This window comes from Ctenopharyngodon idella, chromosome 11 (assembly GCF_019924925.1).
Source record: "Ctenopharyngodon idella isolate HZGC_01 chromosome 11, HZGC01, whole genome shotgun sequence".
Lineage (NCBI taxonomy): Eukaryota > Metazoa > Chordata > Actinopteri > Cypriniformes > Xenocyprididae > Ctenopharyngodon > Ctenopharyngodon idella.
The window spans coordinates 7,122,413-7,144,319 of record NC_067230.1 but is presented as its reverse complement, the minus strand read 5'-3'; the positions used below and the strand labels follow the sequence as shown (position 1 = coordinate 7,144,319).

Below are 21,907 nucleotides of genomic sequence, written 5' to 3'. Positions count from 1 at the left end.
CTCAGTGCGGATGAATCGAATGTTTGCTGTCAGTCACCGCATCGGTGTGGATACTGTGCTTCGGAATCACAGATTCTTGGAAGTATGACCAAAATAAGAATTTTCACCGGAAAATGTCATCTGAACAAGTAAGTAACATGTCTGCCACTTTGTTCTGACCAACTGAGAAAAAAAGCATTACAATAAATCGCGCTGGCAATGGTCAATAAATCTAATGATCGCTTAGCTCATATCACATCAAACCGTGCAAATTATTATTATTGTTATACTTTGTTCTGAAATTGTTAATGTTAACAACATCAGCGTTGCGTGACTGTGTATTCAGTGTGCATTAGCATTAACTGTAGATTTCAATTTCTGTAGCCACTCCGCAGTCCGAAGACTTTTGCTTTTGACTACGGGTGAATCTCCAGTTGTCAGTCATGATTGTCATTTGGACCATTCTGGATTAGAATCCGCCATCAAAATGATACGTTTAATTATTGCAGCTGCTGTGAGAAAAGGCTATAAATGATCCGCTACCTGCAGCATCCTCACGTATAGCCTACTAGTTGGGACTTGTTCATTATGTAAACAGACGTGACATAATGACGCAAAGACGAACGGCTGCATGCCCGAATTTCCCACGGAAACCCACCAGTACCATTTGAATTATAAAACATTATTACAAGCTTACAGTTGTGAATAGGGGTTAAGGTAAGGAGATAGTTTTGAACATTGGCTGGTTAAGTACTTGCTCAAAAATTGATTTTGGATCATTTAAAATAAATAAATAAATAATAATACGGACAGCAGCTTTAATGCACTACTAACATGAACGTACAGTGCACAATTGTATTAACTAACATTAACAAAGGTTAATGAATGATGTAAAAATATATTGCTCATAGTTAGTCCATGTTAACTAATGCATCAACTAATGTTAAAAGGATTAGATCACTCCAGAATTAAAATTTCCTGATAATTTACTCTCCCCCATGTCATCCAAGATGTTTATGTCTTTCCTACTTCAGTCGAAAAGAAATTTTTGAGGTTTTTGAGGAAAACATTCCAGGATTTTTCTCCATATAGTGGAGTCAAATTGCAGTTTCAGTGCAGGTTCAAAGGACTCTACACGAACCCAGTCGAGGATTTGTGGTTAAAAAGTATATTAAATTTTGTTTTTCAGAAAATGACCAATCATTTTGCTAGATAAGACCATTATTCCTCGGTTGGGATCATGTAGAGCCCTTTGAAGTTGCACTGAAACTGCAATTTGGACCTTCAAACCTGTTGGAGTCCACTATATGGAGAAAAATCCTGGAATGTTTTCCTCAAAAACCTTAATTTCTTTTCGACTGAAGAAAGAAAGACATGAACATCTTGGATGACATGGGGGGGTGAGTAAATTATCAGGAAATTTAAATTCTGGAGTGAACTAATCCTTAAACAAATGAGACCTTATTGTAAGATTTAAATATGTCCTTTAACAAAAACATCTTATACATATGTACTTCTCAGAGGTGGGTAATGTGCACTTACAGTTGTGCACTTACAGTAATGTACACTTACAGTCCTAATAAAGCTGATTTATTAGGACATTTGTGTACAGTATTAATCTCTTTTCTGTTCAGATAAAAGGCAAAAAGTGCATTCGAGTGTGCGTATGTGCAAGTTAGACTCAAAAGCACCTGGTCTGTGATCACAGGAAATTGGAACTAATTCAGTTATCTTATTAAGAGTCATTTCCTGTGCTTTCCTTTTAGATAGAATGATAAGCAGCGGCAGAAAGGCCATCACTGATTCCTTGTCATCCATGAAACACTGAGCAATCCATGTACATACACATGCTAACACTCAGTGGTGTAAATGTAATTAGTTATTGTACTTAAGTACTCTCTACTTTTTACTTTTACTCTCTACTTGACTATATTTTTGAATAAGTATATGTACTCTTTACTCCAGTCCATTTGTGATAAGTAATGCACTTGTTACATTTTACATGGCACCTAACATTTTCTGCAGCAGTTTATTTACTACAAAAGAAGTGATATCGCCATCTACAGAGCATTGAAGGTAGTATATCTTGTGTGTTTTGCCCTTCGTTAGCCAAACTTGTCAACAAGGCTACTTTATGGGAATGCGAGTGCATTAGCAGGTAGTTGTGAATCGCAGGTGTTTCATATATATGAGATGAGGACAAGCACATACAGTGCAAGCAGGCTTTGACTATTTCATTATACTTAACATTATTTTATTTCATCTGTTATATTGAAGAGACCTTGGTTAGCACTTGAGACTTGAGTGTTTGTAGACTTGATTTATTGCAATATTGGGGAGCTTTTAGAAAATAAACACGTGATTGTTCTCCTCAAAACTCAACTGTTTCATGTTGGCATGTCTCTTAGGTATCGAGGATAATGCATCTGTAAGTCTATAAGGAGAACGAGTAAAATACTTAAGTACTGTTAAAATCAGATACTCTAAGACCTTTACTCAAGTTGTATTTGAATTGGTGACTTAACTTGTAATGGAGTCATTTTCACTGTAAGGTATCTACTTAAACTCAAGTATGGTATTCAGGTACTCTTTACACTTTTGCTAACTCTAACCACATGCATATTAGGGACATACTGTACATCACTAATAATGTACATTTACATACTATAAATATTATATTTATGCTTTTAATATATGCATTATAAATAGCAGCTTTTAAATCCTCATAACTAAAATACAAATGCAGTTTTCAACAAGACATTTTAATAAAATAATGTTTTAAATGTGTGAAGGATAACCTTTCAGTTCTGTCATACCATTTTCATTTCTCAACTAGTGTTTTGGCCCTGACCTCACGGTCATGATAAAAAGTGTTTTTCCAGTGGAATTTCAGCAGAGTTAGTCACATGCATCCATTTAAAGCTCATTCACAACAGAACAGTTTGCACACAGATGCCGTTTTTAATGAATGACAGCCATTTGAAAGGTCAGGAGGCGAGAAGGATGAAAAACAGGATGGTTTCGAAAAGAGCCAGAAGAAGTTGAGATCAATAAAAGTTTTAATTTGCAGCCTCAAGAACAACCCACACTGCTGTAAGGAAAGGTGTAAAAGTTCTCCATGTAAGTAAGAGACAGATGACAAAGTGAGAGAGAGAGAGAGAGAGAGAGTAGAGAAAGAATTGAATCAAAGGACAGTTTGAAGTGATGTAGGAAAAGAGTGAAGCCATGCTGATACCTGTGGTTCCCAAGCTGTTTGAACGTGTGTGTGTGTGTGTGTGTGTGTGTGTGTGTGTCTGTGCCCATACTACAGTGAACATAGCCCAGCTATGCACACTTCACAATTAACATCCTTGGGAAACTAGAGACACAAGGATAAAGCCTACCATATCCTGAGTGCAGTCAAAGAGCCTTTCATTCCCAGTGTTACAGATCAGCAGTGTTGCAGAGCCACAGCACCTGCAGCCATTTATTCTCTCCACCTTGAGATGGATCACTATAAAGACAAGAGCCTACAACCAAGAATCGGTGTTCAGCGGAGCCAAAAACTGATGGTACACAACCCTAATAATTCAAAAAATCTTAACAGCTCTACCCGCCATATTTTATATATGTACAGTGGTACGCGAAAGTTTGGGAACCCCTTGCAGAATCTGTGAAAATGTGAGCAATCATACAAAATGCATGTTATTTTTTATTTAGTACTGTTCTTAGTAAGATATTTTACATAGATGTTTACATATAGTCCACAAGACAAAAAAAAAAAAAAAAAAAAATAGCTGAATTTATTAAAATAACCCCGTTCAAAAGTTTGTGAACCACTGATTCTTAAAACTGTGTGTCGCTACCGTTTTTTTGTTTTGTGATAGTTGTTCATGAGTCCCTTGTTTGTTCTGAGCAGTTAAACTGAGCTCTGTTCTTCAGAAAAAATCTCCAGGTCCTGCAGATCCTCGTGTTTCCTTCTGGAGCATCAGTGAATGTTTGAACCTTTTTTAATAGTTGTGTTTCAGTCCCTCAGTTGTCCTCAGTGTGAAAAGATGGATCTCAAAATCATACAATCACTGCTGGAAAGGGTTCAAATATGCAAAAAATCCTTGAAAACTGAAGAATCTGCAGGACCTGGAGAATTTTTCTGAAGAACAGAGCTCAGTTTAACTGCTCAGAGCAAACAAGGGACTCATGAACAACCATCACAAAAAAAACAAAAAAAAAAACAGTCGTAGATCATCCAGGTAACCACACAGTATTAAGAACCAAGGGTTCCCAAACTTTTGAATGGGGTTATTTTAATTAATTCAGCTTTTTTTTTTATTTATTTATTTATTTTTATTTTGGATGTAAACAACTTGTGTGTATATGTGTATATATATATATATATAACTAATACACACACAATATACATATCTGATTAGATTTATACATGTGTAGCCATGATCTCTACTACATTTATTCTTTAAAACTTATAATAAACCAGGCACCCTTCTGGCCCTACTACTAAAACAGTTCATTTATGGCAGCTGATAGTATGTTTGCATGGCACAATTTCATGGTATTCAAGGTTTGAACCCTTATCTAATTGTGATCCAGTAACATAAAAAAACACCATTTGTCGTTCAACGCAAGAGTATTGAGGGGAAAGTAAGTTTAAAGAGCTTTCAGTATTCAGGCCTTTAGTGCCAGCTGCAGGAGATGTAAGACAAAAAAGGCCAAATTTGGACTAAATGCATTTTAATGTAGCATTTGATACGCATGAATTCCATGCATTTATTCTATCACTTAACTGGGTGTGGATTCCAGTGGCACTTTGAGGCTCTTGTGTTATTAAATTGGCTGAGGTGATGAAGACATGATCTGGGTGTTTAGCAGCTGCAGCTGGTCTGGTCAGACCAAGCAGACAACTGACCCTGAGCTCAGGGACAAAAAGAGAATGGCTTTACCTTTTTTCTTAGACAGACAGACAAACACACACACACACACACACACACACTGGCACAGCTCTCTGCCAGCTATAATCTCTGATCTCTCCCACCAACTGCACTGCTGCCTTCTGTTTGCACACATCACTAGTCTTTGCAGTAGAATAACTCATTTCATCCATTTCATTTCATGCCACATTGATCACCCAGTTTCACATCTCTTCATCACAGCAGTGTTCTATCTATGATCAGGTTCTTTCCCTCAATCCATCGTCTATGATCAGGTTTTTTCCATCCATCCACCCATCTATCCATCCATCGATGATCAGGCTCTATCCGTCCATCCATCCATCTATCCATCTATTTATGATCAGGTTCTTTCCATTCATCTATCCATCCATCGTCTATGATCAGGTTCTTTCCATCCATCCATCCATCCATCCACCCATCTATCTACCCATCCATCCATCCATCTATCTATGATCAGGATCTTTCAATCCATCCATCCATCCATCCATCCATCCATCCATCCATCCATCGTCTATGATCAGGTTCTTTCCATCCATCCACCCGTCCATCTATGATCAGGTTTTTTCCATCCACCCGTGATCAGGCTTTTTCAACCTACCCACCTATCGTCTATAATCAGTTTCTTCCATCCATTTATCCATCCATCCATCCATCGTCTATGATCAGGTTCTTTCTTTCCATCCATCCATGATCAGGTTCTTTCCATCCATTCACTCATCTATTAATTGACTATGATCAGGTTTCATCCATCCATCCATCCATCCATCAGTCCATCTGCCAATCCATCTATCTACCTACTTGCCTGTCTGTCTGTCCATCTATCCATCTGTCTATCCCGTTATCTATCCATCTGTCTATCTGCTTATCTGTCCATCCATCCATTATCCATCCATCATGTTTTTCCTTTATCAGCATGCAGCAACACACTAAAGTAATAGGTGATGCATACAGTCATTTCATCGAGAGAACTTTCATAAAATTTTTATCACCAGTGGTCACAGGAGACACAATTGAGACATGCTAGTACCAGGTGTAAACAGGACCCTGGTCACAGGCCTCTTGACGTGATAAGGACTGTTGTCAGATCCAGATTGTGGTGTGGCATGTTGACAGTGAACTAAAAGAAACTTGAAAGGAGTAATCTGCATAATGTTAATGGAAAGGAATCCAGCTGTTTCCTACTAGAGCATGATGTTGACCCATGACTGAAATACATCTTTCACTGATGAGAGTAATCACTGAGCCACCAACGCTAAAAGATGAGAGATGATGAGGTATAGACTAAAAGTTAAAAAAGGACAGAAAGTTGCTTCATCAAAACTGTTTTTTCGTTAGGTTGAACTTTAAATCATTGCATTTGGATGTACTGTAGCCTACCTGCATCACAAACAACTATCCCAAAAATGACATCATAATTAATAGGGTTAATACCATCTAACTGAGTTTAACAAGGGTCTGCCGAGTCATTTTGCCACATATAATTATTTGTTGTGAATGATGGAAAAAAAAATCCATCAAAGCAACCCTTTTAAAATAATAGACTATAACAGCACTGGCATTACATCAGAAGGATAATTGATGGGTAGGTTTTGCATAATTGATTGTTCAGAAACATAATTTAATTAACAAAGGTCCAAATAAAAGCATGCTGATTTGTTAGAAAAGAGTTAGAAGTGAAGGCAATGTGACACTAGTAATAGGCCTCATCCTGTCATCATGTCCTCTTCTTCTTTCACACGCATTATAATGGGGTACTGAAAACTAAGATCACTATGGTAAAGATGGAGTACCCAAAGGCTGGCACACATACACACTCTCTGTAATCATTAGCTCTACAGCTTCACAGACAAAGGAATGAAAACATTCTCCAATTACACCCACTCCAGCCCCATTGAGCATCTGCTACTTTAAAGGTGTAAAATATGAAGGTGTGATAAAACCAATCCCTAAAGATGTTCTTTTCTTTCTGTGACACAAATGCACAGTCAAAAACACCTTTACAAAAGGAAGCCTCTTGATACAGAACTCCTCATGCCAGAGAAGCTCTTCTCCATAAATGAGCACTATCATTGATGGCGAGACCTGCTCTACATCGATCCTGTCTATAGCCAAAGTCTAGTTTTAATAGGCAATTGTGCAACAACACAGCATACAACAGCAACTACAAGTAATATGTGCTCAGTGATCACAGTGAATAAAATTTGGTGTACTCAATATAATAAATATTGCAGAATGTTTATTCTTTATGTATATTCAATGGATGTATTTATTTCTAAACATGTAAATGGTGAAGACGTGACTGGGTTATTTTTTTTTAATATTCTCTATGATTTGGTGAGATTTTTTAAAAATGTTTTTGAAAGAAGTCTGTTATGCTTTCCAAGACTGCATTTATTTGATCAAAAATACAGTGAAAACAGTAATATGGTGAAACATTATTTACAATTTTATATAAATTTATATATATTTTAAAATGTAATTTATTTCTGTGATGGCAAAGCTAAATTTTCAGCATCATTAATCCAGTCTTTAGTGTCACATGATCCTTCAGAAATCATTTTAGCATGCTGACTTGGTGCTCAAGAAATACTTATTATTGTGCTGCTTAATATTTTTGTGGAAACGTGATGCATGTTTTTCAGGATTCTTTGATTAACAAATTAAATAAAAAACAGCATTTATTTTAAGTTTAAAGTTTAAAGTTTTTGTAACAATGTATAAATATATTTTTATTAGAATTTAACTAGAAAGTTTGGGGTCTGTAAGATTTATTTAAAGAAATTTAAATTTAATACTTTCTAAAAAAGAAATGTAACATTTTACTCAGCAAGGGTGCACTTCATTGATTAAAAAAAGGAAACTAAAGTTGTCAAAAGTACCGAGTACTTCGGTACCAAGTCGGTACTGAAATTTTAAAAATGTGGTACAGCAGGGTGAGAAAACAAAACAATTTTTTCTCTTTTTTTTGTTAAACAATGTTTTAGTAAACCAACTGTGTCTCTGTCTTTAAATTTATTTAATTATAATTAAAATCTTCTTAAGGAGAAAAAAAATCTATATCTGCTAATGCTGTAAACTATTAGGGAGCCCTATTAAAGGTTACAATTAACAACAGAGCCCAAAATTCAGTTGCTATTTATTTTTAGACATAATCATCAACACTCAAATAATAATAAAAAAAAAATATGTATTGTAAGCATGTAAATTACACATAAGGCAGTTTTTGCATTTAATTATGTTTCTCCAGTTCATTGTTGAAATATTAATATTAATATTAACACAGTGGCTGTCATAACTTGTTTTCATGACGGATTTATTTAGGCCTTACTTTAACTAAAAGGTTAAGTAAAATATAATTAATATATAGGCTAATATAGTGCATTTATTTAGTGAAACTAACAAGCTGTGGACACTGAATGGCTTTTCTGAGGTAAATGTAATAGCCTACTACGTGACATATTGTTTACAAATTGTTTTACTGATATCTTTCCGCGGTTGAAACACTAAGTTGTACTGTATCTTTTAACATACCTTCATGTTCATTCATGTTCATTCTGTAGTAGTGAAGAGGAAGGGATGATCGTGTTCACTTGTGCTCCGCGCTGCCGGTTGTCACGTCACATCAGAAAGCTTCAAAATGGCATTTAATGTTTGAGTTTCGTGATAAAATGGACATAGTTTGAAAGATGGCACTTTGTTTCTTAACAAAAGTAACAAAAACACAGAGCTTATTATGATTATTGGTGGTTAATGTTGGTTAAAAAATAGGTTAGGCTAAAAAGTGCGCCCCCTTCTGGATTGGAGTGTGGATCGCCTGTATTCGTCATCATACTGCATGAACTGAACCGTGACGTACGTATCGTGACGGTTCGGGACGAATACATGTACCGTTACACCCCTAATATATATATATATATATATATATATATAAATAACATAATTAAGCTTCAAGTTAGAGATTAACCTCGGTTTCTAATACCTGCTGTTACTTTCATTTGTGTATCCAGTGGGCCTCAGTTTGCATGCATGTGACCCACCCCACCTTTTCGTGACCACAATGGCAAATAAACGACCCTATCATTACACCCAATCAAAGGCAACCACATATACATGCAGTCACCCCAACCCCCCAGTACAAGTACTGTTTGAATCTGAATGGTCAACTTGTGATTCATCTGCATGGTTATAGTGTAGCCCATCTATTTACACAGGCCCCAAATATCAATCCTTGGTCGAAATAACCTCAAATGGCTGCCTAAGCAACAAAGCCCCAGCTCATTTAGTTGATGAGTGGAATAAGCGTTAGCAGGCAACATAAATGCATCTGGTTAGCACTTCAAAGCACACAGCGAGTGGATACAGTGATTTCATTCCATTAAAGGTGAATGTGTTTTAGCAGCTCTGTAGGACCATGCTAATCTAGAAAAGACCCAGTTGTTATGCTCTCTTGCCCTCTTTGTACATGTCTGAGGAGCAAGGTTTCCCTCTATTTTTCTCCTCCTCCAGACTGGCTGAAAAGAAGACTTTACTTTAAAGGCCCATTCAACGTGCCAGACCGCCCTGATGGATTGGTTTGGCCGGGCCACTTGTTAACACACTGAAAGGCACTGTTATGCAGATTGGAGCAGGTTACTGCGAGGACAGAGTCCAGTGACTCTACCTGCAGCAACAACTGCCTTTAGGGACATTTTTAAAAACATTTTCCATCAGTATTTTGTCTCGGTTCCTTTGCCTTTTAAGAACTGGTCCATGACAACTGTTGAAAATTAGCCTTTATGGCTAACTCACTGACATAATTTTTCCTCCCATCTCATTTTTTCCCTTCACCATGTCCCTATATGGTCTCTGTAGTGAGCAGACTCTTCCTGTGAATTTTTCATTGCACCTTATGCAGATGACAACACTATGGTAGAAATTAATATTTTGTAACTCTTTAACTCCAATAATGGTGGACTCAGTATATTGCCTTCTTTATAGTAAAAAAGTTAGCATAAGCATTCATGCATCGTTAAGTGTGTGTCATGCTGTATGCTGCAGAAGTAACCATGAAGGACTAACTAACCAGTAATCAGTATTGCCGACTCTCAAGAAATTATTTTAAAGGAAAAACAGGGTTGCCAATTTCAGCAAAAATGCCAGGAACACTGTCTATTTCTATTCATTTGAGATTGAACCATTGGTGTAAGTCATCACTGGTTGGTGATTAAACAGCACCTGTAAATGTCTGCAGCAAAGTATTTGTCTAAAAACAAAGTTGTTGCACTAAATTAAGAACTTTGACTTTAGCTTATCACTTTATTGCATCTGTTGTAAAAAATAAATGAATTTTAATGACCGTGTGGCACAACAATTACACACATATTGAACCTTGGCAACACTAGAGAACTGTGACTGTACATAAATATTTCATGATGAACAGACTCACAGTTCAGCTTTTAAGTGCTTTGGATTTTAAAATAAGAAATCTGCTGAATGTACACCTATAAAATTAGCAAAAACACAGCCAAAATGACGACTGACTTTATCCCAGCTAACGGAACGTTCTCAGAACTTTGGCTAACAATCTGGAAAGATTGTCTCAAAGTTATGAACAAACATTAATACAACATTTGAGTTATATGGTCTTTAATAATGTTCTCAAAACTTTAGCACAAAAACAAAGGAACAAAAAAGCATTGTTTTATTTCTGAAATATTTTAGTTGGACATTCGTCTAAAGTTTTTTTTAATATTACTACTTGTTTCAGAATGTTCAGAGAACATTCAAAATGTTCCCATAATGTTTTCAAAATGATAAAATGGAATGTATTCTTAAAGGGATAGTTCACCCAAAAATGAAAATTCTGTCATCATTTACTCACCCTCAAATTGTTACAAACCTGTATAAATTTCTTTGTTCTGCTGAACACAAAAGAAGATATTTGGAAGAATGTTTGTAGCCAAGCAGATCCCGCCCCCCATTGACTATCATAGTATTTTTTTTCCTACTATGGTAGTCAATGGGGGGCAAGATCTGCCAATGATATCTCATGACCAATTCGTACGTATTTTACGAGGTGGCTAATTCGTACAAATTTGTACGACCTTTTTTGGAGTTGATGTTTTTTGGAGTTTTTGAATGTTCAGAGAACTTGATGGGAACCATAGCAAAAACTTATGTGTTCTGAGGAACATAATTTTGTTGGAATTTTTTACCATTTACAAAAACAAAAGTAATAATAAATAGACATAAAAATAAAATAAATGTGTGGTATAAATATAAGACAAATTCTGTATACAGGTCAAGAGTTGTCAATCCTAAAACATGCATTTAATCAACATGAAAGAGCATCTACAACCTAGAGCTACATGCCAACCTGGATAAGTGGGTCATATAAGCTGGCTGATCAGATAGCAAATACTCAAAGCACTGATGCTAATAGGGGCAGTAATGAGACTCATTAACACAAAGAAAATCAATCAAGCCAACGGCTCTCATAAATTATTCAACTCATCGTGTTACACATGCCACCATCTTGGTTCCTTCTTACTACATAGAATGCAAGCAGATGGAGTGTAGCCTAGGCAGGCAAAAACATTATAAATTTACATTCAGAAGCAAAATTTATTGATTTAGATTTAGTTATGCAATACAAGTCTTACATATCCAGACTTTTGATTAAAGGACTGACATCTGGGGCCGGTTGCATAAACCACTTAGACTAGTCTTAAAATTTAAGACACTGTTTCTTTTCTTGAAGAGTGGTCCTACTTTTTTAAAGTCTGTTACATAAAAAGGTAGATTGGTGTAATTGGAATTGGAAAATTAACATTGGTTACCCCTTGGTTAACTGCAAGTTGGTCAAACTAGTTCTTAAGACACAGTCTTAATATAGTGACTAAGTTTATGCAACTGGCCCCTGGTCCACAATTCTTCTTATTCCAGCCAAAAACAAATAGCAAACTCCATCCAGTGGTTAAACCACTCCATCTTTAGTAGTTTTCTTGAGTGTAAGAGTTACTAATACAAAAAAGCATAAGTAGACATATACTGTTATAAAACCCTCTTGGTTTTATACAATGGTGGAGAAGCAGGGAAAATAGACCCCAGCTCCAGCAGATATTCCAACCATCTCATTAATATTTAGACATTTATGAATATTTCAGGACATTTTAGGAATTGCAGATGTTAAAAGTGTTGATGCATGGCCTTTTCATTTCATAAGACCATGCTCTACCCCACTGCTTTTAAGCAAAGTCCCTATATGACAGATTAGACCATTTGGCGACCATCTTGGTGATGCCACAGGATAGCTATTTTCTAGGCATACAAGTGCAGCTCCCATCGAACTGAATGCGGAAAGACCAAGATCTTACCTACATCCACCTTTTCACCATTTCAACTTATACCATTCATTTTCCTACACATGGTGCATCTCCTCCCTCTTATGTGGATTATTAGCTCTGGTGTAGAGATAATATTGGATCATTGAAAGTCAGCAGAAAAGACATTGGGTAATAATTGTGACTAGACAGTGTGTGCATGATGTAAATGCACGCTTACAATGTTGTAAGTGTGGACACCTGCTTTCTCTGTCTACAGCCAGATCATGGTCACATTGTACTTAAACTCAGTTTCTCTCTTTCACACACACAACCAAAAAGTCACCCTGATAGCAATCTGCATTCAAATATGCCTTTTCACTGTCTTCATAAAAATCTTTATGAGCTACTGTTGTGTAAGAGACCCCATAGTGTGCCATAGGTCTCCCACTCACACACAAAGACGCATCTAAAGAACTATGTTATAAATGACCGCTTTAAGTTTGTCTGGAAGACCTTTAGTTTTATTGTAGCACTGCAAAAGACAGGCAATTAAGTGCACATTCCAGAGCTGACTGTTGCCCTGTAATAGTTTACAGCAATGGAGAGCAGGCAGATCCGTTCTTTTTACCCTCTATCCCAGCAACCCCTGCCTCTATAGAAGCTTTCTTGCATTCTTTATAAAGCAAACAGAGAAGGGCAACATGCTCTTACTCATTTGGCTAGACAGATAGAGTTTTTCCTCTCATTTAAACATGAACTTTAGTTACATATTAAAAGTGCAACAAATTATTTCATATGCCCACACTAACATTATGAAAATGACTCAGTCTTTAATTCTTTTCATATTCATACTATAAATTTTTTTTTCTCCACCAAATTCTAACTAGTCACATCCTCTGTTTCACAGTTTGCTCCAGCAGAACAGTTCAACTCAATTCTGAGCGAGAAACAAAATGTTGGCTTTTGAACTCGCCCAAGCAAAAATGAAGCCTGAATATCCTGGAAAGCGTGAATAGCTAGCTTAGTGTACACTGTTATCTTTGTGCATACAGGTCCTGCAAATTGCCTGCTGGCTCAGACACGCACTGTCAGCTCTATTCGAATTCTACTGAATCCTCCTATGGTGACTCTGTCTAAAGGCAAAGAACCTCTAAATTTCCACTGAACATTTCAAGAGCTTAGAAATGCTGATGCCATCCAATACTGACCAAAACGGCAACGACAAAACTTCTTAAAAAACTAAGCAAAATCTGTGGTTTGAACTCTCCTGCACCAAAAGTCAACTAGCAGGATGAAGTCAGATAACATCTCATTCTCTACCAAATGCCTGAACATGTAGTAAAATAAGAAAAAGTATATTTAGAACTAGCAAGTTGGGGGGTGGGGGGGTCTCACCTCCATTTATGCAGAACGAAGCCAGGACACTGCTCTCCACAGACGGTACAAGGTTGTCTTCTTTCTAGGCCATCAAGCACAGTGGGCTGCAGAGGTTGGGAAGACATACAAGAGTTATTTTTCATATAAACGCATGTTTTGCCATATAACTGTGGAAAAGGCATATATAATAAATTATATATTGCATACAGAACATCAAAATGTAGAATACATACTCTGTGTGCATAAAATCTTGAGAGAAGTTCATTTGGCGTGCGACTCTCACAGTGCATTATGGGTATTCTCTAGCCATTGAGTGAACATCGGTTGTACACTTTTTATTGCGTTGCATTGTGTGATTGAATGAGTGCACTTGATAATGTCCACTATGGTTTCAGACACAACTACAAATGGCTGTCCCCTCAAATAGTGCCCTATTTAAGGGTATAGGGGGCGAATTCGGACACAGACCCTAATTAGCTGGTTCAGTTTAATGAGTGTTTGATTAGGGATGGAGTTGAACTTTGCAGGAAGGTAGATATCCAGGGACAGGATTGGGCACCCCTGGTGTAAGCTTTCGAATTATACCTATTTTATGATGATTAATAAAATATGTGATAGAAAATAAAGTTATAAACAAAGAGTACCAAGCGGGACACTGACTTAGCGGGACACTGACAGAAGGAGTTAAAAGAAGCATGTTAAACGTGTCATAATACAGATATTTGAAACATATCTTATTTAAAGTTATTAATGTAGGCTTAATACTAAGGTTACACTCATGTAAATCATGATCACAATACATGTAAACATGTCAGTGGTCACAATCCATTTTGACTGATTGATTCACGTAAAATAGTACATTTTAAAGTATATAATTACATTAAAAACAAATAGCTAAAAGTAAAAAAGAAACAGGCTACCCATTTCGCCTCATATAAAATAATAAATGATTTTATTGTTTGCGACTTTGGGTCTTACTGAGTAACTCAGTGAGCAGTGTTTCCCAGAGGTTACAATTGTGACCAAGAAAAAGCACTTTCACGAACACATCACAGAGCAGCTCCAACAGTGCACACGTTTTATTACATAAAACATAGGTATATCTAGCCCTTTCATTTCCGTCCAAATAACTCAGTAACAAAGAACCCCTTTTTCTGAATGTCTTACTGATGCGCGTGGAGTAACAGTGAGTAAAAATACAAGTCTTTAAAACGTAAACACCCCGTACCGCTTTACTCACCGACCGGCTGGAGTTTCCCTTCTTAATGCTTCGGCCAAACATGACAGCGTGAAGAAATGAATCTCAAAGCTTATCACAACGGGTCGCCGATGCCGAGTCAATATGAGAGAGCACTAGTTGAAATGCTCTCATCGCCGCGCGCTCTCCAGGCTCTTTCTCTCCGTCCCATCAGTTTTAATGCGAGCTTGTGAATGAAATTACTGCATTTCCGGACACGCCAGCGCTTTCTTGAACAAACCCAGTAAATGTCAGGTACTTTTCTCTAATTACACTTACATAAACCACAGATTTCGACGGTGTAATTCTTTCAAAAGTTTTGAGTCTCCGTGTAAAATATTTTTTGACAAAATTCAATATGTAGGTAACCAGCATGTATATGTAATTTAACGTCTGGATTATAAATTGATTTGTGATCATGTTAATGAATTGTTTAATTTGATATATAGCTTAAGGCTATGCACACAAGCGTTTTATCTATAGCATACATTGTGAGAGTGTATATTTGTTTCCAAAAATGTTGATGGTTTAAATTAGCCTATATTTGTTTACCATTTTAAAATAAAAATTGGGGTGGCGATGGGAGATGATATACTTATTTCGAATAGACAATGTTTACCATAATACATTTATGCTTAAACTTAAAATATTCATTATTTAAGCATATACAATTATTGTGGCAAACAAGTTTGCTCAAATTGTAGGGCAAAGTAACCTTAAAAGGATAGTTCACCCAAAAATGAAAATTATCCCATGATTTACTTTACTCACCCTCAAGCCATATTAGGTGTATCTTCTTTCAGACGAACACAATCAGAGATATATTTAAAAATATCCTTAGTCCTCCAAGGTTTATAATAGTTGTGAATGGGGGGCCGCGTTTTGAAGTCAAAAATAATGCAAACATCCATAAAAATAAAAAGTAATCCATACGACTCCAGTGGGTTAATAAAGGTCTTCTGAAGCGAAGCAATGCGTTTTTGTAAGAAAAATATCCACATTTAAAACTTTATAAATTCAAATAACTACGCAAAATGCGCAAGTTGACTTGCGCCAAATGAGTAATCCTCTGACGCGATGTATGACGCAGGATGTTGGAGTATATCAGACAAATCGGGTTGTGCAACAAATTTAAGCTCCTCTTCTCTTATATCGAAATCCTCTGAAATTTCTCTTTAAAAATGATCGTTTTAGACTTATAATCCGTGACCGGTGATTGTTTTGCTCTATCCTCTGCGCTTCTGCTTTCGTCATTACGTTGTGCGTAAGGTCAAAGGATTCCGCCGCAAATCATGCGCATTCTGCGTACGGTGGTCCGCCGGAAGCTAGTTAATTTATAAAGTTTTAAATATAGATATTTTTCTTACAAAAACGCATCGCTTCGCTTCAGAAGGCCTTTATTAACCCACTGGAGTCATATGGATTACTTTTTATGGATGGATGCATTATTTTTGACTGCAACCCCCCCCCCCACACACACACACACACACACACACACACAGGCGCTTTATATTTGGAACCCCTAAAAGGTTCTATATAGAACCCCAATGAATTTTTTTTTTCTGAGTGTAGGTCATGGGTTTGATTCCTAAGAAATGCATGAACTGATCGAATCAAAGTCTTTCAAATGTCTTATTCTTTTTGCTAAGAGACTAAATGATTCATCACATTTGTTATTCAGTAATATGCAGAGGAAAAGAGATCAACAAAGCACTTAAAAGGACACTTTCTTGATTACTAAAGGTCTTGGTGTTCAGTATTTAAGTGGGGCTCAAAGAGCAAGCTCAGTATTTTTCTGCTTATAGAGTATATGTGGTGAATGCCACACAGAACTACCTTTCAGCTAAATGTAAACAAATAAAGTTTGTGAAACAGTACAGAGTTTGGAGTGCCAGAATCTTCTCTGGCTAATCTTAATGCAGTCTGCTTCAATAGAGAGAGTCTAAAGAAACCAGAGAACTCATACCTTATTAAATATTTACCAAATATTTACTGAACTCTTTTTTTCCCCAGAGAAGCATTCAGTTATATTAAGTAGCACACAGGTTTGGTTTATTCAAAGATGCTCACCCTTTGAGAAGGTTCAGTGGCACTTTGAATCCAGAAGAGCTTCAGCTATGACTTCTACAGGTGTTTAGTGGAAGTTGTGTAAGAAGCCTGTGAGTCGCCATGGTGACAGTAAACATTACCTGTGTCATTCTGAGTTCTTCAGCTGTAAAACTTATACCCCTGGTTTCACAGACAAGGCTTAAGTCCTAAACTATAATGCATGTTTGAGCTGTTTTAACTGAAAGCAACTTGCATGAATTTCACAAAACAAGTCTCAGTGATATTTCAAAATTCCCAAAATTAATTTGCTTGATAAACTATACTGTGACTGACTCTACCCTGGTTCTGGTGCATTGAAGCATTGCAGCATTTTCCAAAGTTGTTGGGAACATTGCTCAACCAAACAATTTGCACAAATGGATTTGAGCAGTTAACCGTTTAAGAGTTCTCCACATTTCAAAGCAAATGAAGTCAAGTGGCCATTCTATCAAGTACTGCAATACTGCATTCAACTAATTATTTGGCTGCATCGTATTAAAGTGATTTTTTTTGAAGGGCAACAAAGGCTATTATATAATCAGGATGCACTTTATTTGCCAAGTGTGCACAAGTACACAAGACTAATCTTTTTGATACACATTGATACACATTCATTTACAATAATGCTTCAGGCATTCAAAGTATAAATACAGCATTACTCAAAATCACACATCAGTTTAAGGACAAACTGCTCTATTATCTAATGGCTGTTTTCAAAAATTCCCTTTTTATTCTTAGATTATCAATATGCATTTAAAGGCACGTGTTACAAGAAAACTGAAATAAATCTGATCTAAACATTTACTTAAAACCATACTTAATTAAAAAAAAAAAAAAAAAAAAAAAACAGACTTATAAAGTAGGCCTCAAACAGCATCTCTCAAAAGCCAATTAGGGAAAGTATGTTTTTAGTACATCAATGTCATAAAATGTTTTTAGTACAACATTAAATGGCTTCTTTGTCTTTTGACCTGACGTCTTTTGCGTCTTTTATGATTAGATTATGATCTACATAATGAATACACGAAAATAATATTTCAGTATTCCAACGTAGCAATAATGTGCCAATGGATTTTAATGTACCAATGAATTATCACCCTAATAAATACACAGTAAGAAAATATACACACATAATGGCAGTGCAGTTATCAGTGGAAAAATTATGTAATTTGCTATGACAATATTATACAATATGTTTTAAAATGGATAAAAGAGGCACAGCTGAGGTAGAACTGAAAAATAATGATAAAAACATCACATCACACTTCACCCAAAAAACTGCCTTTTGCTGGCTACAGAAGTGTTCTGATATTTGGTTCCTTTTGATATTTGGAACACCTAAATTCATTCACAACATTTGATACAAACTTCTCAATCTCAATTTTCTGTAGTTAATACACACTTTTCCTCAGCTTGGACAATGAATAAGAAGATAACCAGTGGCAGACAACTGCAGACAAAAATGCTTGGAGTGCCCAGTCGTCTCCAAATCCTCATTTTACAACCTTTCCAATCTAATTCAACCATGCAACCTACAAAAACAAATTCCTCACTTTTATTTCTCAGGCTTGCACATCTCAGAATGTCAGAATGCACATCTGAACACATCAAGGTCATGTCTCATCTTTACACGGCCTTCTTTGTGACTGCGAGTCAACAGCTAGATAAGCTGTACTTTCATCCGAAGAGAATACAAAACTTACCAGAAACCACAAATCTGGACTCTGACCAGGCCAAAACATGAGCCTGATTGACTTGTTCTCAAAACACTTCTTGGTTGACTTTGCAATTTGGGCAGGAGCATTTTCTGTTGAAAAATAACTTTCCTCTTTAGATAACAACTTTTCAGGGAAGCAAGCCATTCTACAATTTTCTCCTGTAATCCAAGGCATTAAATGACTCTTCACAGTGAAGTACTCTAGCTCACCAATACCAGCAGCTAAAAAGGCTCTCCACACAATGACACCTCTTCCTCCATGCTTCACTCTGGTAGAGATGCATTTATTATTATATTTCTCACCAGATTTTCAAAGACACCGCTCTGGAGCATCACCATGCAACTTATGTTTCATTGTGATTTATCACTCCAACTCTGCTAAACCACTCTGAATCAAACTTCCCATATTCTGCCAAAAACTTCATTCTGTCTTTGATGTTATTCTAAGACAATGGCTTTTTAAGTAGTGCATTTGCTTAAATTTTGCTAATTGTAGCCTGTAGAAATGGCTGTTTAGCCATTTTGGGCTTGTCTCTCTCTCTCTCTCTCTCTCTCTCTCTCTCTATATATATATATATATATATATATATATAATTATACAGAATGATAATGATGTGTCTTACTAGCGCCAGCGAATAGTCAGAATTCCACTTCCTTGGACACAAAGCATTCCATTCCAAAACAATGCTAAACACAGAGACTGTGTTCTGGACTGTGACAATGTTTCTTTCATTTAGGCTCACTCTGCTTATATTGGTTTCTCTGGAATTTTAGAAAAAAAAAAAAAAAAAAAAAAAAACCCTAAACAAACAAACAAACAAACAAAAAAAAACTAATAAAAGGCACTAGTCTGCAATTAACATCTTCTAATATGATGAGTTAAAAAACAAAACAAAATTCTCTAATCTGACTTTTCAGATGACAATTAGCATTAATATTTCCCAAATACACTACCGTTCAAATATTTGTAGTCAGTTTTTTTTTTTTTTTTTAAGAAATTAATACTTCTATTCAGCAAAGATGCATTAAATTGATCAAAAGTGACAATAAAGACATTTATAATGATACAAAAGATTTCTATTTCAAATAAATGTTTTGAACTTTCTTTTCATCATAGAATCCTGGAAAAAAATATTAAGCAGCACAACTGTTTTCAACATTGATAGTAATAAGAAATGTTTCTTGAGCACCATATCAGCATATTTGAATGATTTCTGAAGGATCATATGACACTGAAGACTGGAGTAATGATGCCGAAAATTCAGTTTTGCCATCACTGGAATAAATTACATTTAATTTTTACATTACATAAATTGTAATAATATTTTAGAATATTATTGTTTCACTGCATTTTTGATCAAATAAATGCAGCTTTGGTGAGCATAGGAGACTTAAATACAAACAAACAAACAAACAAAAAATCTTACCGACCCCAAACTTTTGAACATTAGTATAGTAATATAGATGCCAAGAAGGTATACTGGTATCTCAAAACTCCTTATGGCTCACAACTGAACTGTATGGCACCTAAGAAATAATACACATAACATTTTCAAAACAAGTGTAGAGTCTTATAAAAATTTAAATAAATAAAAAAGATGTTCTTCATTTCCTTTAGCACCACAGATATACACGAGTCTACATGAGACCCATTAAAACTTCAAAGAAATTAAAATTGACAGTGATATTTAGAAATAGATCATACACATTCCTGCTGTTTGTCAGCAGACCTGACCACCTGCATCATGAAACTTCAACAGCAAGTCCAGAGATGGAGGAGGGAGTGCATTTTCCACAATAACCACCACAAATCCCAGAAACTCTACTGCCATCCTGTGGATACAAGAAAAACTGCATGTCAAGTTTTCTTGCAGAAACTGCTAATACCCCTAACAACGTTGAAAGAATAATTTAGAAAAAAAGAAAAAACAAAAAAAAAGCTAAATTCTCTCTTCTGCGTGTCCTCCAGAGCTCTTTATTTATAACACTGGATTATTTTGAATTGGATTCTTTTTCATCTCTGCCAAAAAGTCTCTCTCTGTTGATTTCAAGAAGGATTGACTCTGGACAGCAGCTGTTCAATTGTGTTTAACAGGACACTCGTACCAAATAAGATGGATGAGGTGTATAAAGTTCTGCACTTGCTGGAAAACAAATTCTAAGCCAAAAAGGGACAAAATACTTCATTTACTATTCATTCAGAGTTGCAGGTGCCACACAGCCAGAAACAGCACACGGTCTGGTGAACTTCCACTCATTTTACTCTTATCATTAGTTCTTCTGGTGTGCATTAGAAGTATCTCCCAAAGATACATTGTTGTCAAACTACAAGAAACTATTTTATCTTAAAAAGGAAATTTACAATTACAACATCCTAATGGGTAAAAATGTACTGTTGATATAATTAGCAATTTTGGTAAGAAAGTGTATTCAAAAGAACTATTAATGCATGATTTCATTATGTGAGTTAGTGTTCTGGAAGTCAGTGGATTGTGTCGGAATTACCTGAGACCTGTGTATGTCAGCTATGGCATAGTTCCCTTGGGAAATCCACTTGGTGTTATCTGCCACCTTGAATCCCGTTCCTGAGAGATTGATCCTGAACCGGCCCTGAAAAAAGAGCACATTGTTTGTGTAGTCACAAATTTTTTCTTCCAAGGTGTCAGTAGTAGCAATTTTATCCTCATACTATATAAAATTTGAATGAGAAAACTAATCAAAAGACAAACACGTCAACAAAATAAATAAATAAAATAAATAAATAAAGAGTAGCCTAAAAAATGCTATAAAATGAGTGATAAATTAAAGTAATCAATATATAGGCTTGTAAGGTTGAGTACTTACAATATCCTAAATGTTTCCAACTACACTGAACAAAATTATAAATGCAACACTTTAGCTTTTGCCCCCTATTTTTCATGAGCTGAACTCAAAGATGTAAGACTTTTTCTATGTACACAAAAGGCCTATTTCTCTCAAATATTGTTCACAAATCTGTCTAAATCTGTGTTAGTGAGCACTTCTCCTTTGCCGAAATAATCCATCCATATGTGACGCATCAGGCATTGTGCTGTGCGATAAAACTGCACATTTTAGAGTGGCCATAATAAAAGGTTATTTTTTTCTCATGTTTTTAGAGCTCCGAGGTGTCCTTATAGGCCTCTTTTAACGAAATAATAAAAAATGCTGCATTATTTATTTAGGAAAAAAAGTTATTACAAATGTTATTTGTGTATTTTATTTTTCATTTAATTTGATAATA

At 35.9% G+C, this 21,907-nt stretch overlaps 2 protein-coding genes and 1 long non-coding RNA gene across 4 annotated transcripts in view; 1 reads left to right on the top strand and 2 right to left on the bottom strand.

Annotated features, from left to right (window-relative positions):
* Window positions 1–15,027, bottom strand: part of prickle2b (prickle homolog 2b) — a 98,027-nt gene extending 83,000 nt beyond the window's left edge. The window contains exons 1-2 of one of the 2 annotated variants that reach the window (XM_051912464.1): window positions 14,832–15,027; window positions 13,622–13,707 (exon numbers count right to left, since the gene is read on the bottom strand). In XM_051912464.1, coding sequence (XP_051768424.1) covers window positions 13,622–13,707; window positions 14,832–14,885 — 140 coding nt within the window. In that variant the 5' untranslated portion in view covers window positions 14,886–15,027. The remainder of the gene's footprint in view (window positions 1–13,621; window positions 13,708–14,831) is intronic. The other variant, XM_051912465.1, reaches the window with a different exon arrangement.
* LOC127522458 (uncharacterized) overlaps window positions 1–21,907 on the top strand; it is a 40,751-nt gene that overhangs the window by 877 nt on the left and 17,967 nt on the right. The gene's annotated exons all lie outside the window — the stretch shown is intronic.
* The window catches only part of adamts9 (ADAM metallopeptidase with thrombospondin type 1 motif, 9), a 58,216-nt gene continuing 53,435 nt past the window's right edge, over window positions 17,127–21,907 (bottom strand). The window contains exons 37-38 of the mRNA XM_051912463.1: window positions 21,151–21,255; window positions 17,127–20,478 (exon numbers count right to left, since the gene is read on the bottom strand). Coding sequence (XP_051768423.1) covers window positions 20,389–20,478; window positions 21,151–21,255 — 195 coding nt within the window. The 3' untranslated portion in view covers window positions 17,127–20,388. The remainder of the gene's footprint in view (window positions 20,479–21,150; window positions 21,256–21,907) is intronic.